Here is a 14,523-nt window from a genome sequence, read left to right as displayed (position 1 = left end):
CCTTGCATGCAGCTTGCTGCCATCAGTGAGTGAGAGAACGAGTGAATGAGCAGTGTCAGGAAACTGGCCTTTAGTCAGTGACAAAAAAGGGGACTGCACATGAAATGAACTTTAAATAGATAAAATGAATTTTACTTACAGTAAAATTAACATAATTATGGTAGTCAGGTAGGTCAGTAGTGTGTATGGATTACTGTGTGATCTCCACAAACCTGAACCAAAGCAGCTGCTGGAGGCCTGCAAGCAAGAGAGCAGGAGGAGTTTAGAGAGGAAACCACTTGAATAGGCAGAGGACCCAGTTTACTCGGGTGTAGACAGTTTGCTGATGTCCTTCCCTACTCTGCCCATTGGCTCCTGAGCCAGGATTGGAAACCAATCACACCAGCAACAGGCAGAGAGGGAAGGACGACACAGCAGGGTAAAGGCACTATATGAATACAGCCATTTACCATTAAACTGTGAAGAAATGCATTTCAGTTTTACTCATCTGTCTTCCTTGTAGCGTTCTGAGGTTACACGACAAGTTGTAGTCTTTGACAGCTAAGTGTAACTGACTTTAGCTACCTCTGTCATCACTGCTATCATTATTTCTTATTATAAGTCACATCAGTATGGATTTAAATCTACCTCTACTTTAGAAATGCTTTTAAATTAGAGGTACACACTCAGCGTGAGAGCCTCTGATGACTCAGGACGTGATCAAATAACATGAATGGAAAGTAAAGTCTAATGGAAATCAGTGCTCCTATTAGCAAACTCTAGCGAAGCCAGTATTGCTTGTTCTGACATCACTTACATTTCATTCAGTTGCTTTTGTTCCTTTGTGCTGCTGCTGCTGCTGCGCTTTGATTTCCAGAGTTTCATTCTGACTCTAGGTCGGCCTAAACTTCAACCTCGAAGATGGAATGGGAGAGAATCCACTGTTTTGCTCAAGGGCACTTCAGTGGGATGGAGACTTGACATGGAGACTTGAACCCAGTTGGTCCAGCTGCAGAAGGTCCTCTGTAGCCCCCGAGTCCACCGGAGGACTCCAGGAACAGAGTGAAACTGAACCTTCTGGACGTTCCGTCGTGATTTGTGTGATTGTTCTAGAAATGTGCTGCACAAGAAAACACCTTTTGATCACCAAGTACTGGGAGGGTGCTCCCTATGGTTATACCTCAGTGTAATATACACCCATTCAAACGTGACACCAGACTTAACCCAATTACACCTCCTCTTGCCGAGATTACGAAGACCGATATCAAATCTTTCATAATGATGACGATGCGGCTTATGTTTCCGTGTAAAACACAGACTGCCTCTGTAACCACAACAGCATGACTCATGCAGTTTGGGAGAGACAGATAGTGTGACAGAATAGGGCTGGAGGCTGTCTTTAATATTGGATGTGTGGCTGAAGCGGCCTAATGGCTTAACACTGGTCTGTTTGGGACAAGAATAGCTTGCTATCTGTGTGTGTTGGGTGGGTTGGGGGATCTGTGTGTGTGTGTGTGTGTGTGTGTGTGTGTGTGTGTGTGTTCACGCATGTCTGTCCAAGTATTAGACTTCAGTCAAACCAGTTCAAATCTGCATATTGTTTAGAATGATCCCTCGAACCTTTTAACCTTTCGCCGAAAGTGGGGGTTTATTTAGTTTGCTTTTTCCAGAATTCGAGGGATTAACAGCTTGATTAGTCTTTTCTTTCTCTCCTGAAATGTCCCGGAAAAACACCACACAGAGATTTGATGTCAGAAGAAAATATGATCAGCAGCACAGGATGTTCATTTTCAAGATTCTGATAGTTACATCACAGACCCCTAATGGACCCCAGTTCGCTAAGATTATATCCCTGGGACTTCCGAGTGAGAGGATATGATTGATTGAAGCCCCTAGTCTCACACACACACACACACACACACACACACACACTGACACATTCATATAAAAGTATATTTTTTTTCTGCATAGCCCAACCTTTCTGAGTGCGTGTAATGTGTGTGACACTCCGCATTATACACACTCTGACTCTGCTTAGATCTCCCTCTGGTCTGGTGTTGGGATATCATTATCAGAGACAGACAGACAGAAAAGCAAAGCAACAGAGAGGATGAAAGATAAGGGGGATTGTAATGCTCTAATAGTGTTTGTTCTATCCCGCTCTCTCTCTCGCTCTCTCTCTCTCTCTCTGCTTGTGTGTGTAAAGCTCCACAGATGCCCTTCCACCCAAAGCAGACATCTACTTTCTTCTCTCTGTTCTTTTTCTCCCTCTTTCTTTCTCCATGAATAGTATACAGTAATTATTCTCTGTGGGTCATTAGGGTTTTGTTTAACTACCCTCACACTGCTTTTATCCCTTCACCTCTTCATACACACACACACACACACCGTCACAATTTCCATCACTTCCGAGGACCTTACACTGACGTACAGTAATATCCTGGATACTAGCCCTAACCCTAACCATGACCACTACTAGCCCTTAACCTAACCTTTACCTAACCCTTACCTTGAATTGCCTTACAATGATTTATGTTATGGGGACTTGAATTTTTTTTGTCCCTAAAAGCAAAGCGATTCCCCACAATGTGACAATGTAAACAGCCCCCACAACAGGAGTAATACGTGGCACACACACACACACACACACACACACACACACGTCGTACACATAAATCCATGCATGCATTCATGGTGGACCAAACATCAAACAAGCTGCCGCTGCTTTCTTAGCAAGTGTGTCAGTGTTCATGTGTGGAAAAGGGGGAGAGAGGGAGATTGACCTTGGGGTGTGTGTGTGATGGATGTGAGGCAGGGCAGAGGGGGCGACAGAGAGGACAAGATAAAGAGAGCTCAGTGTTTGGTGATGAGGAGGCCTATGTGAGAATAAGAGTGTCAGAGGAAGACTGCAGCCACTATAAGTGAGCCTGTGTGAAAGGCGGATTGCTTAGTGTGTGTGTGTGTGTGTGTGTGTGTGTGTGTGTGAGTGTGTGTGAGAGTGAAGGAGAAAATAAGCATGAGTGTAATAAAAGGGCTTGTAGTATCGTCAAGCTGAAGTCAGGCGGTGAGTTATGAAATTATGCATGAAAAAGTTATTACAGCTCCTGTTCTGTGCGTTAGTCTGTCTGTGTCATTGGTTTAAAAAGTCTGCCTCACATGAATAAACCATATATTAGGCCAACTGTCCCGCGGTCACCTGAAGTGAACTCACCTACATGCTGCACACCAATAGTACAACACACTATTGGTGTTTTTGCAGCTCCATGCTTACACCTAGCTTAGCATGGTATTGCTTACAATGCTATTCTAATGGGCTGCAAGCCAACAGTTTACTGTATCTCTATAAAAGCACAGATAATTGATCATTTTACATGTTGATCCTAACCTGAAATTGAGCGTTAGCTAAGCCCTTCAGTCACTGTTGGTGTGGCTCGCATTTTGTAGAGTTAATACTCAAAGTTTGTAGTAATTTTTGACTTTATTTGTCTTTGGTTTCACACAAATGTGAACAAAAACAGGAACGTCAGACGTGCACTGTTGCGAGCAAATTTTTTAATCAGCTATCAAGGACTAAAAGACAGAGGCTTGTATATTTAAGTTCTTTATTTATCATGCGCGCAACAAATACAGTGTAGCAGTCATTGGGAAAGAAAATCTAGAATCTCAGGCTCCCTCCAGCAAAACTCTTACAGACATGCGCTGTATGAAAAGACTAGCACACAAGTAGAAGTAAATAAGAGAATTTCAAGTGGTGGTTTATAACAAAGTAGTGCAGAAGGTGAAATACAGGAATACAATATAATACAGTACCATCTTTGTGTTTTTTTTTTTGGATTTGAGTTTGTGTTTTTGCCTTTTGAAAGGCTCAAAGTACACAAAAGCTTGACAGGACTGCTGTGCCCTGTTACAGTTGCTGATGTATGATTGGACAATAGCTTTATCTTTCTTTTTCAATCACTAGATATGCATGCCATGTAGAAACTGTTGCCTTTTTAGCACTACTTGTCCTCTCACGTATGTGGATATGTCAGTGATTTAATGTCATATCTATTTTAATAGCATATCTTGATAGCACATATAATGCTGTCAAGTCTCTCTCTCTTACACTCACACACACACACACAACACACAGCCTTTAGCAGTTGCATTAGGCCTCTTTGTGTTTTAGTCTAAAAGGTTCTGAAAGTGGATCAAAAAAACCCTCATACCCTCTTCTTTCTCTTTAATGTTACAGGCCCTGTGTGTGTGTGTGTGTGTTTGCTTGCATGTGCATGCATGTGTGTGCGTGCGCTAAAAGTTTTCAGCTCTTTCCTACCGTTTGTTTACATCTTAGGCTTTACTCTTTAAATTTTAAATTTCATTCACATCTTAGGAAGGTTTTAGCAGCGTAACAATACTACTGTCGCCCGCTGAGCCTTCCATAATGAAAGTTATGATGTTTTCCTTAAAAACTCAGTTAATACAATCAATTCATTGTCTGATTAAACATCAATATTGCACCTTAGCAAAACACTGACCCAACCAGTTGAATGACCTTCTTGGGAGGCAAGGGGGAAATGTACTTCCTTATAATATGAAAAATAAATATATTTCCTTACAAGGTTTGAGGAAGTATCCCATTAGTATTTCTGTGTTTATGTCTTAAAAGCATAAGGCCTTGATGCGCAGCTCCCGTGGTATTTCTATTTCTGCTTCTGTTTTGACTTTTCCAAAAGCACCTGATAAACACTACCTACATATGACTGACTCACGCTTTGATTTTTCTCAGTGTGGCTTGTCAGACAGTGCCTGCTTCACTATCTTTACCTGAAGCTCAATTTAGCTTTTTTCTGCTACTGTATAACATAACCTGACACTTGTTTGCCTCCTTTGAGGACTGGAGACGGGCCGTAGCCTTTAGGGCCAGGAAGTTACAAAACAAACACAAAGACAGCGTGGATCTACAGGTCCTGCTAAGTCTGGCTGATCCCATGTGCCTGACACAGTGGTGCAGAGCCAACAAAGTCAGTCCTCTTATTTATAACAGCCAAGATAAAAACAGCACATTATTACTGCTTTTACTTTGGCTTCTCATAAGAATTGTTATACAGCACTGAAATGGTTTTAAGAAGCCCTAAATGTTCCCTGACACAGTGGCCACAGCTCTACTGGTTGCCTCAGGCAGCTCTTAGAGGCTAAATTGTATTTATTACCCTACAAACATTCACTGTGGTGAACTAACTACACTATACCCTCACAACTCATTCATTCTTCTCAGCTCATGAGATGTTTCTTTGGATGAAAAACACTGAAACACAATGTAATGTTTGAATCAGCGGGTGCTTTATGAACAGCTGTGGTACTCACTCTTACTTACTTACCTACCTTATTCATGTCCAAGTGCAGGTTATGGCCTTAATGTGCACCGTAGTCCAAAGACATTTGACAGTTTTCATGTCAGAAAGAACCAGATTTGATCACTTATTTTGTCATTTCCCCAATGCTTTTCTTTTCGTTTTTCTTTTATCACAAAATACTTTGGCAAAATGGCAATTTAATAGCATTGGTACCATTGGCGTCCTGGTATTCAGTGTGTGCAACAAATGTGGAAACATAATCGTCAGCTTATACTCGATTTCATTGGCAGGTCTCATTCTGTAACTGACTGGCAAAAACAGGAGATATGAATCTCGCCCTGCAGCCAGTGCTGCACACCATAATATCAAAATATCCAGCTCTGACCAGCTCTGCTGCCTAACTATTTTCTGTTATCTTTGTTGACTTGTATTGGCACAAAATCAACAGTCAAGGCAAAGTAGTAGGACTTTCATGTGTCATTATGCCACAATTAAATGTACAGACCGCACCAAGACAGGAGGAACTGCAGCTAATGACAATGAAGTTGGCCTAATTCCATTTAGCTGCTTTGGTTTGAGGGTACAGGTCACAACTTTTCCTACTATAATGAGCCGAAATGTTAATTTATTAAAGTCTATAATGTTTTGAGTAGACTTTGTGATTATTAGTTAGTAATAGTAGGATTTGAACTACACCTGTGATGCTATCAAGAACATGGTGAGACGCTACATAAGCTACTGCTCATCATTTAAAATGATTCTTTTTTAAATGATGTTGAAATACAGTGTACTTTGAGTTACAAGTGATGACAGGCCGCATCCCCAGAAAGCCAGCAGAGAAGTGTCATTTTCATTTGGTGGTGGCAACAACATACCGTATTCTTCGTTTCATATTATTGTTCTTTCGGCTTTGTTCTCCACATCAATTTGGTCCCAATTTTAGATTACCATCCCATCATTGCTTTGCCCATCTTCAAAGGCAAATAACTGTGGCTCACATATCAACACCACCCCAGGTTCTATCATCAGCTATTCCCCTGCTCATGTGAATCAAATGTGATTTCAATCAGCACTCAAGCTGGAGTTTGAGTTCCCTTTATTGTCATATGTATGAAAAATACAATGAAATGACTGCTGGCATGGCTAATCTTCTTCGATCTCTCCCTGGTTTACTGTGTGTGTGTGCGCAAGCTACAGTTTGTATACAGAAAGTATGAGAAAATCTGATTGTGTTCTATCAATGTGATTTCACATGGCTGACTCAGTGTGTGTGTGTGTGTGTGTGTGTCCCACAGCCTCTGCAGCCTTTGTATTCACGGCCTATGGTCAAATCTAATTTAGTTTCTGTATTTTGATTTTAATCAATTGAAAAAATAGATTTTTTTTCAAAACTCCACCAAACCGTGTTTCAGATCAATATTAATGTTTTTTTTTCTGCTATTCTCACTGCCATATTTGTAATAAAGCGTTTTGTTTTTCGCTTTTTGCCGCCCACACCAACCAAGATTTGAGGTTACCCTATTTTCTTTTCTCTTTTCTTATTTGTAGCCTGTCAAGCCTGAGAGACAGAAGCAGACATTTAAACATCCATTTGAAGTTCGATACAAAAAAAAGAATCACAAAAACAGAACATGGAAATCACTGCATAAATATTGGTCTTAGTATTGCTCCAGTGGGAAAAACGCTGGGACCTTTTACTGTATTCATTGTTTGAATTTTCGAATGTGCAAGCAGGCATTTCCAAAATAAAAGCACTTTCGGATTCTTTGACCCCACTTCCAGGAAGTATTAACATAAATCTAAGACTAAGAATGGCAGACAATAGATCCAAAACGCATTATACTTAAATGTACTTTAATCCAAAACAACGATTGTAACTCAGTGTACTGTAGATAGATAAGGACAAGACAAGTTCCATTTACATGTAGAACTGTTTCTAGTTTCTTAGCTTTTACTAATGCCACTGGTCTCACTCGTTTTTTTGCTATTCATAATGTAGCAAGAATTCAGGCCTACCATATTCACAAAGAGTGCTGTGAACATAATCCTAAATATTATTTAGCTAAGCAAAAGGTACTGTACTCACCAGAAAAAATGGTAGCACCACACACACACACACACAAAGTAACCATCACAGTGCAGTATTAGGTACATAGAACATCATAAACCACACCACAAGGCTCCATAATGTTTTGTCAGCCAATCAAAATGACAGTAGGCTATGAAAATGATGAGTTAAGAAATGAACACTTTGTCACAACACACCAAGCTTGAGTATTTAGCTCGTGCTTGAGAGGCTGTCCGGATCCTGTGCAAACCTCCCTGCACAAACATTATGGGACACTGTATACAGAATATCACAGGAAACCCCCGAGCACGCTTTAGTGTTTGCTGTCATCACAGCCGTGTGTGTCGCTGTGTATCTAGGTGCAGCCTGGATGCTGTTTGCTTGTTTGTCGTTGGCAGGTTTAAGTCAGAATCACAATCCCTAATGCTTTTGTCCCCACTATGTCCTGTTTTCCTGAAGGTGCCAGTGGAGAATAGAGAGATGAAGACTTTATCCCTCCTCTTCCTCCTCCTCCTACTCTTCGGCTCGGGAGCCTGTGATGGCGTCAAGTACATCTCCAAGAGGAACTCAGGTAGGATGGACAGCCTTGGTGTTTGTTGTGTACAGGAGCGTTTCAGGCCAGGCCATTCTGCTGAAAACAAGCCTTTCAGTCATTGAAAGTTCCCAGGCTTGGTCTTTATTGGAGTTTTTTGTTTCTTACTGATTCCCTTTTGTTTGTTTGTGTGTGTGTTTTTTTTTTTTGCTCCCCTGTTTTCTTCCACATCGCAAACACCCCTCATTCTTCTCTCGAATACAGTGATAATGCTACCTCTTGACTTTCGCCGTCTCCTCCTCCTCTCTCTTTTTCTCCCTCTTGCTGCCAAATACATGCTCTGGCCCATCTTCCCCCACAATTCCCTCCACTCTTGTATTTTCTGATGCATTGATATCTCTTAACTCAATGCAGTGGATATGTACTTCTACTTCGCTCTGTAGCCGTTTCCTTCTTTTTCACAATCACCACCTCTGCCTTTCTCAGATAACACCTCTCTTCAGACTCTATCTCAGAGCTCAGATAGCTGTCTTCCCTGTTTCCTTGCCTCTCCCTTTTCTGCTGAGGGTGTGTAATGATCGGCCTGTCCGACTGCTGCTGTCATTGTTGCTCCTGTTGTGCTCATTTGTGTATCAGTGGCCAGCTGATGACAGATCCGCTGATGGTCTATTATTCGGGATCGATTTGTTGTGTCTCGCTGATCAGCTTGTCACGGAGAGTTTGATCGGGCTATTGATGTTTCGCATGCGGTCTCAATTATGCTTAGTATGATACTGTATAGTGAGTGTAGTGCATTATTTACATGTCTTTGTGTTTGAATAGCATCAGTCATGATTCTCACAATATCTGATCTGCAGTTTTACAAGCAGAGGTTCTGTAACTCTGGATATTACCAACAGCATTAGTCATTATATTGTCATGCACCCCTGCCAAGTCCTGAAAGTGATAAAAACACAGAAATTACTTACCGACTTTTTAGCAAACTCAGGTCATCTAATTATAACAATCCAGTTAGAATTGATTCCCCTGTAATGTAATCCTGTCTCACAATTTTGCTTGCTTGTGCGTGAGAGTCCAGGTCCAGGCGGTTTAATCAAGGGAATTTGAGGGCAGCCATAACAATCCTTCAGAGATCCTTTGTAATTACAGTCTCACACCCATCTAAGCATTAGGCTACATTACAGGGCTCGACTGAGCCACTGTAGAAATAACAAAGTTCCATTTGAACTTTAAAGGCCCTGAAAACTCCATCAGCTTCTTCCTAGGATGGAACTCTACATGACAATGTCTGAAAACAGCCCAGTTTTGCTTATTTCACATGAGAGATTTCTGAACTTGCGTCTCTTTCACTGGTTTTAGGTTGGCAGGGCTCAGTTGGAAAAAGATGATGTCACATACTTCCATGCACCAATCAGGATTTAGCCACTGTCAGCCATATTGGATCAAACTAGACCCACACAGTCCTGAGTTGCTGAAAGTCAGGGAGCTTTCACATTGGGGACCCGGGCCCAGATCTGACTCTAGTTTGTATGGTTTAGTTAGCATTTCAGGAAATAAGCTTTTTCTTTTTCTATTGAGAGTTAGATGAGAGGTTTGATGTCACTCTCAAGTCTGTAACGTAAATATGAAGCTACACCAGCAGGTAGTTAGCTTAGCTTAGCATAAAGACTTGGACGGAGGCAGACTAACTGTTGCCCCGTATATAAAGGACAAAATCCACTTTTCTTGGCCTGGAGAAGCTGTCAAACAGCCAGTGGAAACTCCAGGAAGCTACAGTCCCCGTCCAAGAAATAGTCCAGCACATAACTTTTTTTGTTGGATTGGCTTTTGTTACCTTTGGAAAGAACTTGGCAACTCTTTCCATGCTTAGTGCTAAGCTAAGCTAACCAGCTGCTGGCTCATCTCCATGTCAACTTATAATAACATGTCTTTTTTTAACTTGATTTCTATGTGTTCAGTCATCCATACTTAAATCAATAGAGAGATAGATCAGATTTTATTGGGACTTTAAAGTTCTTTAAAAGATGCAACATGGCAAGTGGATCGTATCAGGACCTATTTATGCTAATTTCATGGACTGGCGGACGTCTAAGACACATTATGTAATAAGATTCCTGCTTGTAGGGGAATTGTGTCCTCCCTTGACTTCCTCTAAAAGGGAGCGAATGGTCAGGGTCATCTACAGAACAACAGCCCTGCAGCTGGCAGGGATTTATTGATGTGGACAGTTAAGCAGAAACCTGCCAAAATGTCTTCCAGTCCACCCCAACACCCATATAAAGTCCTCGTCATAAGTATTATGTGGCAAACCCTCCAGGCTACAATGACATGGAATAGAAAAAAAGAATTCATTTTCTATCAAAATGGCAAAAGGCGATGAGTGAAAACACGACAACACATGAATCAAATTTATTATTCAAGAATAAATCGCTTTTTTAGAAGCACGAGGGTGAGTTTTAGAGTGTTCACTGCTCTACTAGCTCAGTCTCATTTCTTCTCTCACCTTCTTCTCTCTGCATGTCTGCGTCTCTCTCTCTCTCTCTCTCTCTCTCTCTCTCTCACACTCGACGTGCTGACTGCGTGGGTGAGCTGGTGGGTGTTTTTGTTAGGTACTTGCTGTGTATGCATGTGCATACATTCGCAGGCATACTGTACCTGCACGTGTGAACGGTCTGCTTCATGCCATATTGAACAGCGACTGCGTGAGTGGGTGATGTATATAGCCAGGTTTTATGTGTGTGTGTGTGTGTGTGTGTCCGTGTGTATGTGTGAACTCCCTAAGTGTGCTTCAGTGTATGCTCTCTGGATGTATGCTCTCCTTCTGTGTATGTGTGTGTGTGTGTGTGGGAGGGGTGTGCACAGAGCAATTATGTGATCAGAGAAGAGCCAAGCGGACATTTATGTGGGCGACTGCTACAGTCGACCAAAGGTAGGCTGTTAGATCTTTTCTCTGCCTCGCTCAGTGTGTCTATTAGTGTGTGTGTGTGTGTGTGTAACTGGACACCATATGGATAGGAACTACCATTTCCTATTGTCAGTCTCCCCGCTGTGCTTTGATGCAGCATCCGCTGCAGCAAAAAGGGGACAAATTGTGATGAGACACAGCACGGGTGGTGGTTGGTGAGGAGAGACTTTAAAGTGATTTTTATACAGATAACACATAAATAATAAATAGGTGTTAGCTACAGAATGAGCATACAATGACAGAATGATACTATATTTGATCCCTGTAGAGAAATGCTTGCCTGCTACCGCACAGACGTAAGAGGTCAGCTACTGTAAGTATCATCAGTCCAGAAGCTCGTCAGGATGTTGCTGTAGGACTTATTTGCTGACGAGATGGTTTTTGACACATTAAAACACCCTGATACACCAACATACATGAAAAGCAAAGTAAGGCAAAGTACATGAGAGTTAAATTGACATCTTTCTGTCAGCTTTGAGTGTGCTGACGTGTTGACGGCCGTCCATCTTAGGTCCAGTCGGACTTTGACTGTGAACTGTGCACATTAGTATACACAGCAAACAGGCTGCAGCAGGAAGTAGCAGCCTGCAACATGCAGTGCAACAGGAAGCAATGCAGCGTGAGCTGGTCTAAATACTGACTAACTAATAAAGAAAATATATGTAGAATCTGTCGATGCAGTATGGCTCCCTGCCATTCACATCCTCAGTGTGCCGTTCTATCGCTCAAGCCTGATAAAGTGTTGAGGATGGAAGTATTTTAAGGTCATGTCCATTTCAGCAATAAGGAAACCAACAGATCTAATGCGTTTTAATTTATTGAACTACACACAACTATTATTTAGCTGTATAGTTCAGTTTACAGCTGCAACAAATGGCTAAATTGGAAAAAAAAAAAAGCGCAGCCCATCTACACACCGGGCCGATGTACATGAGCATTTTAATACTTTTGTTACATATATTTGCAATTTTTTATGATCAAATGTATCTATTTACATCTTTTTCTAATCCCTGTTTTTACTCTCATTCCCCTTGTTGTTATTTATTGTGCTCATAGTTGTTGTAGTGCAGTGTCAAGAATGTGCAGCCCTGCATTTCACCGTGCACGATTTCAACCTGTTCTCATGTCCAGGTCACAGGATACTGACGCACTGTTACACCCCTCATAGTATCTTAACTTATGTACCAAAGTTTATGTATGTAGGTTAAAATACTTTTCCCAGGAGGCCACAGTTCACCCTGCACAAAACCAAAAATGAACAGTGACTCATTCTAACTTACTGAGTGTTGACTTTTGGTTTCATGAGGGACATAAACAGTGGTCTCCTGTGTTTGACCCATCCATCCACACCGGCCTCCTGCTGATACGTGGACCTTGTCGCTCTTTATACCAGGTCACCTGACTAGGGCGTACATATGCTTAAAGGGTGCCTTCAGCGCTGCTTTCACACGCCAAAGGGGAGTGAACGTAACATCACAAGAAGGTCATTGTAATACATTCAGGATTAGGGCTCCGGCTGGTTTATTTGTCTGACAGATGTTCTTCCACCACGAGCCTCCAAAACAGCTTTAACATCTCATATTCTCCAAGTCTCTGAACTCCACCGGAGGAGGTGAACAAGGGGTGAACAACTCGCGGAGAACAGCTCCTCTGCAAAATATTTTCTCATTTGATGTTTTGATGATGGTGCGGACTGCGCGGCCTGACACAGTGCTCTAAATTCTCCCATAGGTGCTCGGATAGGTCGAGATCAGACAGAAAGCATCTGCATTCAATTCATTTCTCCACTCAGTCGTTCGAGTCGTTCCTTTACGTTTTCACCTGTCTGTGAAATGTGTTTTTTTCCATACGCATTTCCATTTCATTTCCCTACTTGCATAAGTTTCCTTCTAGACCACAGACAGATTGTATTGTCTTGGAGAAAATCACAGTCAAGCTAACGGTGTTGAAGTAACTACATTTATACAAAGGCAGAACTGTTTCTCAGATTAGCCCATTTCGCTCAAAGTGCTAATGAGCTCGACAGTTGCTACACAGACATGAGAACACTGAAAATAATGCCTGGAAGTCATGCAGGCACATTTGTCACACGCACACACACACACACACACACACACACACACACACACACGCACACACACACACACAGGACACATTTGTGCAGAATCACACCATCTCCCTCCGTCACATACAGTCCTACACATAAACACACTCACACACACACGGCTGGCTGTCACCCACAACACCACGTTTACACGTCCACTCACTCACTCACACACACACACACACACACACACACACACACACACAGACGGACATTACACGTAGAAGTGTCTTAATTACGGTGAACTCGGATTCTGTTAATTCGCCCTCTTTGCTTCATCATCCTCTCCATCCTTCTTCTCTGTCTCTCCCGGTCGTCTTAGTCAAGGCCAGATCTTAACGGCTTTACCGCTCCAGACAAAACCGATAGATTAGCTGAGATGGCGAGCAGAAAGATAGCGCGGGCTCTTATCTAGATCCCTGCTGGGCTGATACAGCGAGAGATGGAGGGAGAGACAACAAATCAAACAGAGAGCAGGGAAGTGGTCATCTGTATGCATGCACACACTATACTGGCGCCCTTATCCTTTAGTCATTGTGATTATAATGTAATGGAAATAAACTGAAAGTGTGAGAAATAAAAAAAAAAAAAAAAAGGAATTGCAGTTAGATTTAGCTGAAATACATAACAACTCTCTATGGTATGAATTTCTATTGATTTTCTCTACATATTGTTGGCTATTATCATGATTGTTTGTTTATTTTTTTTCTTCTTCTGCTTCTCTTATTTCTGTCCCAAGAGTCTTTAAAGACCTCCTCATGATGTGCTGATACAGATGGTTTGCTGTGTGTGTGTTCGTACAGCATGTGCGCGTCAGGGTGATTGAGCGCCAGCGAATGCCCTTGTATTTATGTCTGTGTGTGTGTGTGTGTGTGTGTGTGTGTGTGTGTGTGCGTGTGTGTGTGTGTGTTTTCTGACGCAGCTAAAACCTGAGATCCAAGAGCGATAAGATCAGTGTGATCTAATCTCAAACGAACTCCTGGCATGCAAAGCACAGCAAAGATAAAGCGCGCGTGTGTGTGTGTGTGTGTGTCTGTCATACTTAAGTGTGTAGTGAGACATATTTGCATGGTACAGTCTATAACGTAGACGCTGTCTATCTGTGTGTGTGTGTGTGTGTGTGTGTGTGTGTGTGTGTGTGTGTGTGCGCAGACTAGCTTGAGTGAACAAAGAGGGCCAGAGACACGCTGAGGAAAGCCTAGGGCTGAAACATGTCCATTTCCTTCCACTGCTGTGCATCATTAAAAGTGCTACAGACCCATTTGCGAGTGCTGACGACTTCATTTGCTATTTTGTGGATTTTTTTTTTTTTTGCTCCAAAGACGTTTGAATTGAACACACCAGGTATTTTTGTTGAAACAAAAAGGACTAAACCCACACAGAGAGGTATCTATTCTACTGACACACACTCGTACGTAGCAGAAGGCCTGCACACTGCATCTAATCTCACATTAAAAAGCGTCTGAGCGGAGTTTTAACTTCTGTTCTCTATGCTATGGTGGCCGGGAGGTGCAAAACAATTTTACAATATGAGAAACG

At 42.0% G+C, this 14,523-nt stretch overlaps 1 protein-coding gene across 1 annotated transcript in view; it reads left to right on the top strand.

Annotated features, from left to right (window-relative positions):
- Positions 1–7,851: 7,851 nt before the first annotated feature.
- The window catches only part of il1rapl2 (interleukin 1 receptor accessory protein-like 2), a 298,916-nt gene continuing 292,244 nt past the window's right edge, over positions 7,852–14,523 (top strand). Inside the window, exon 1 of the mRNA XM_070836982.1 lies at positions 7,852–7,954. Coding sequence (XP_070693083.1) covers positions 7,864–7,954 — 91 coding nt within the window. The 5' untranslated portion in view covers positions 7,852–7,863. The remainder of the gene's footprint in view (positions 7,955–14,523) is intronic.

The sequence above is a fragment of the Pempheris klunzingeri genome, chromosome 9 (genome assembly GCF_042242105.1).
Source record: "Pempheris klunzingeri isolate RE-2024b chromosome 9, fPemKlu1.hap1, whole genome shotgun sequence".
In the NCBI taxonomy this organism is placed as follows: Eukaryota; Metazoa; Chordata; class Actinopteri; order Acropomatiformes; family Pempheridae; genus Pempheris; species Pempheris klunzingeri.
Note: the sequence above shows the minus strand (reverse complement) of the source record. Positions and strands in the feature narration are given on the sequence as shown.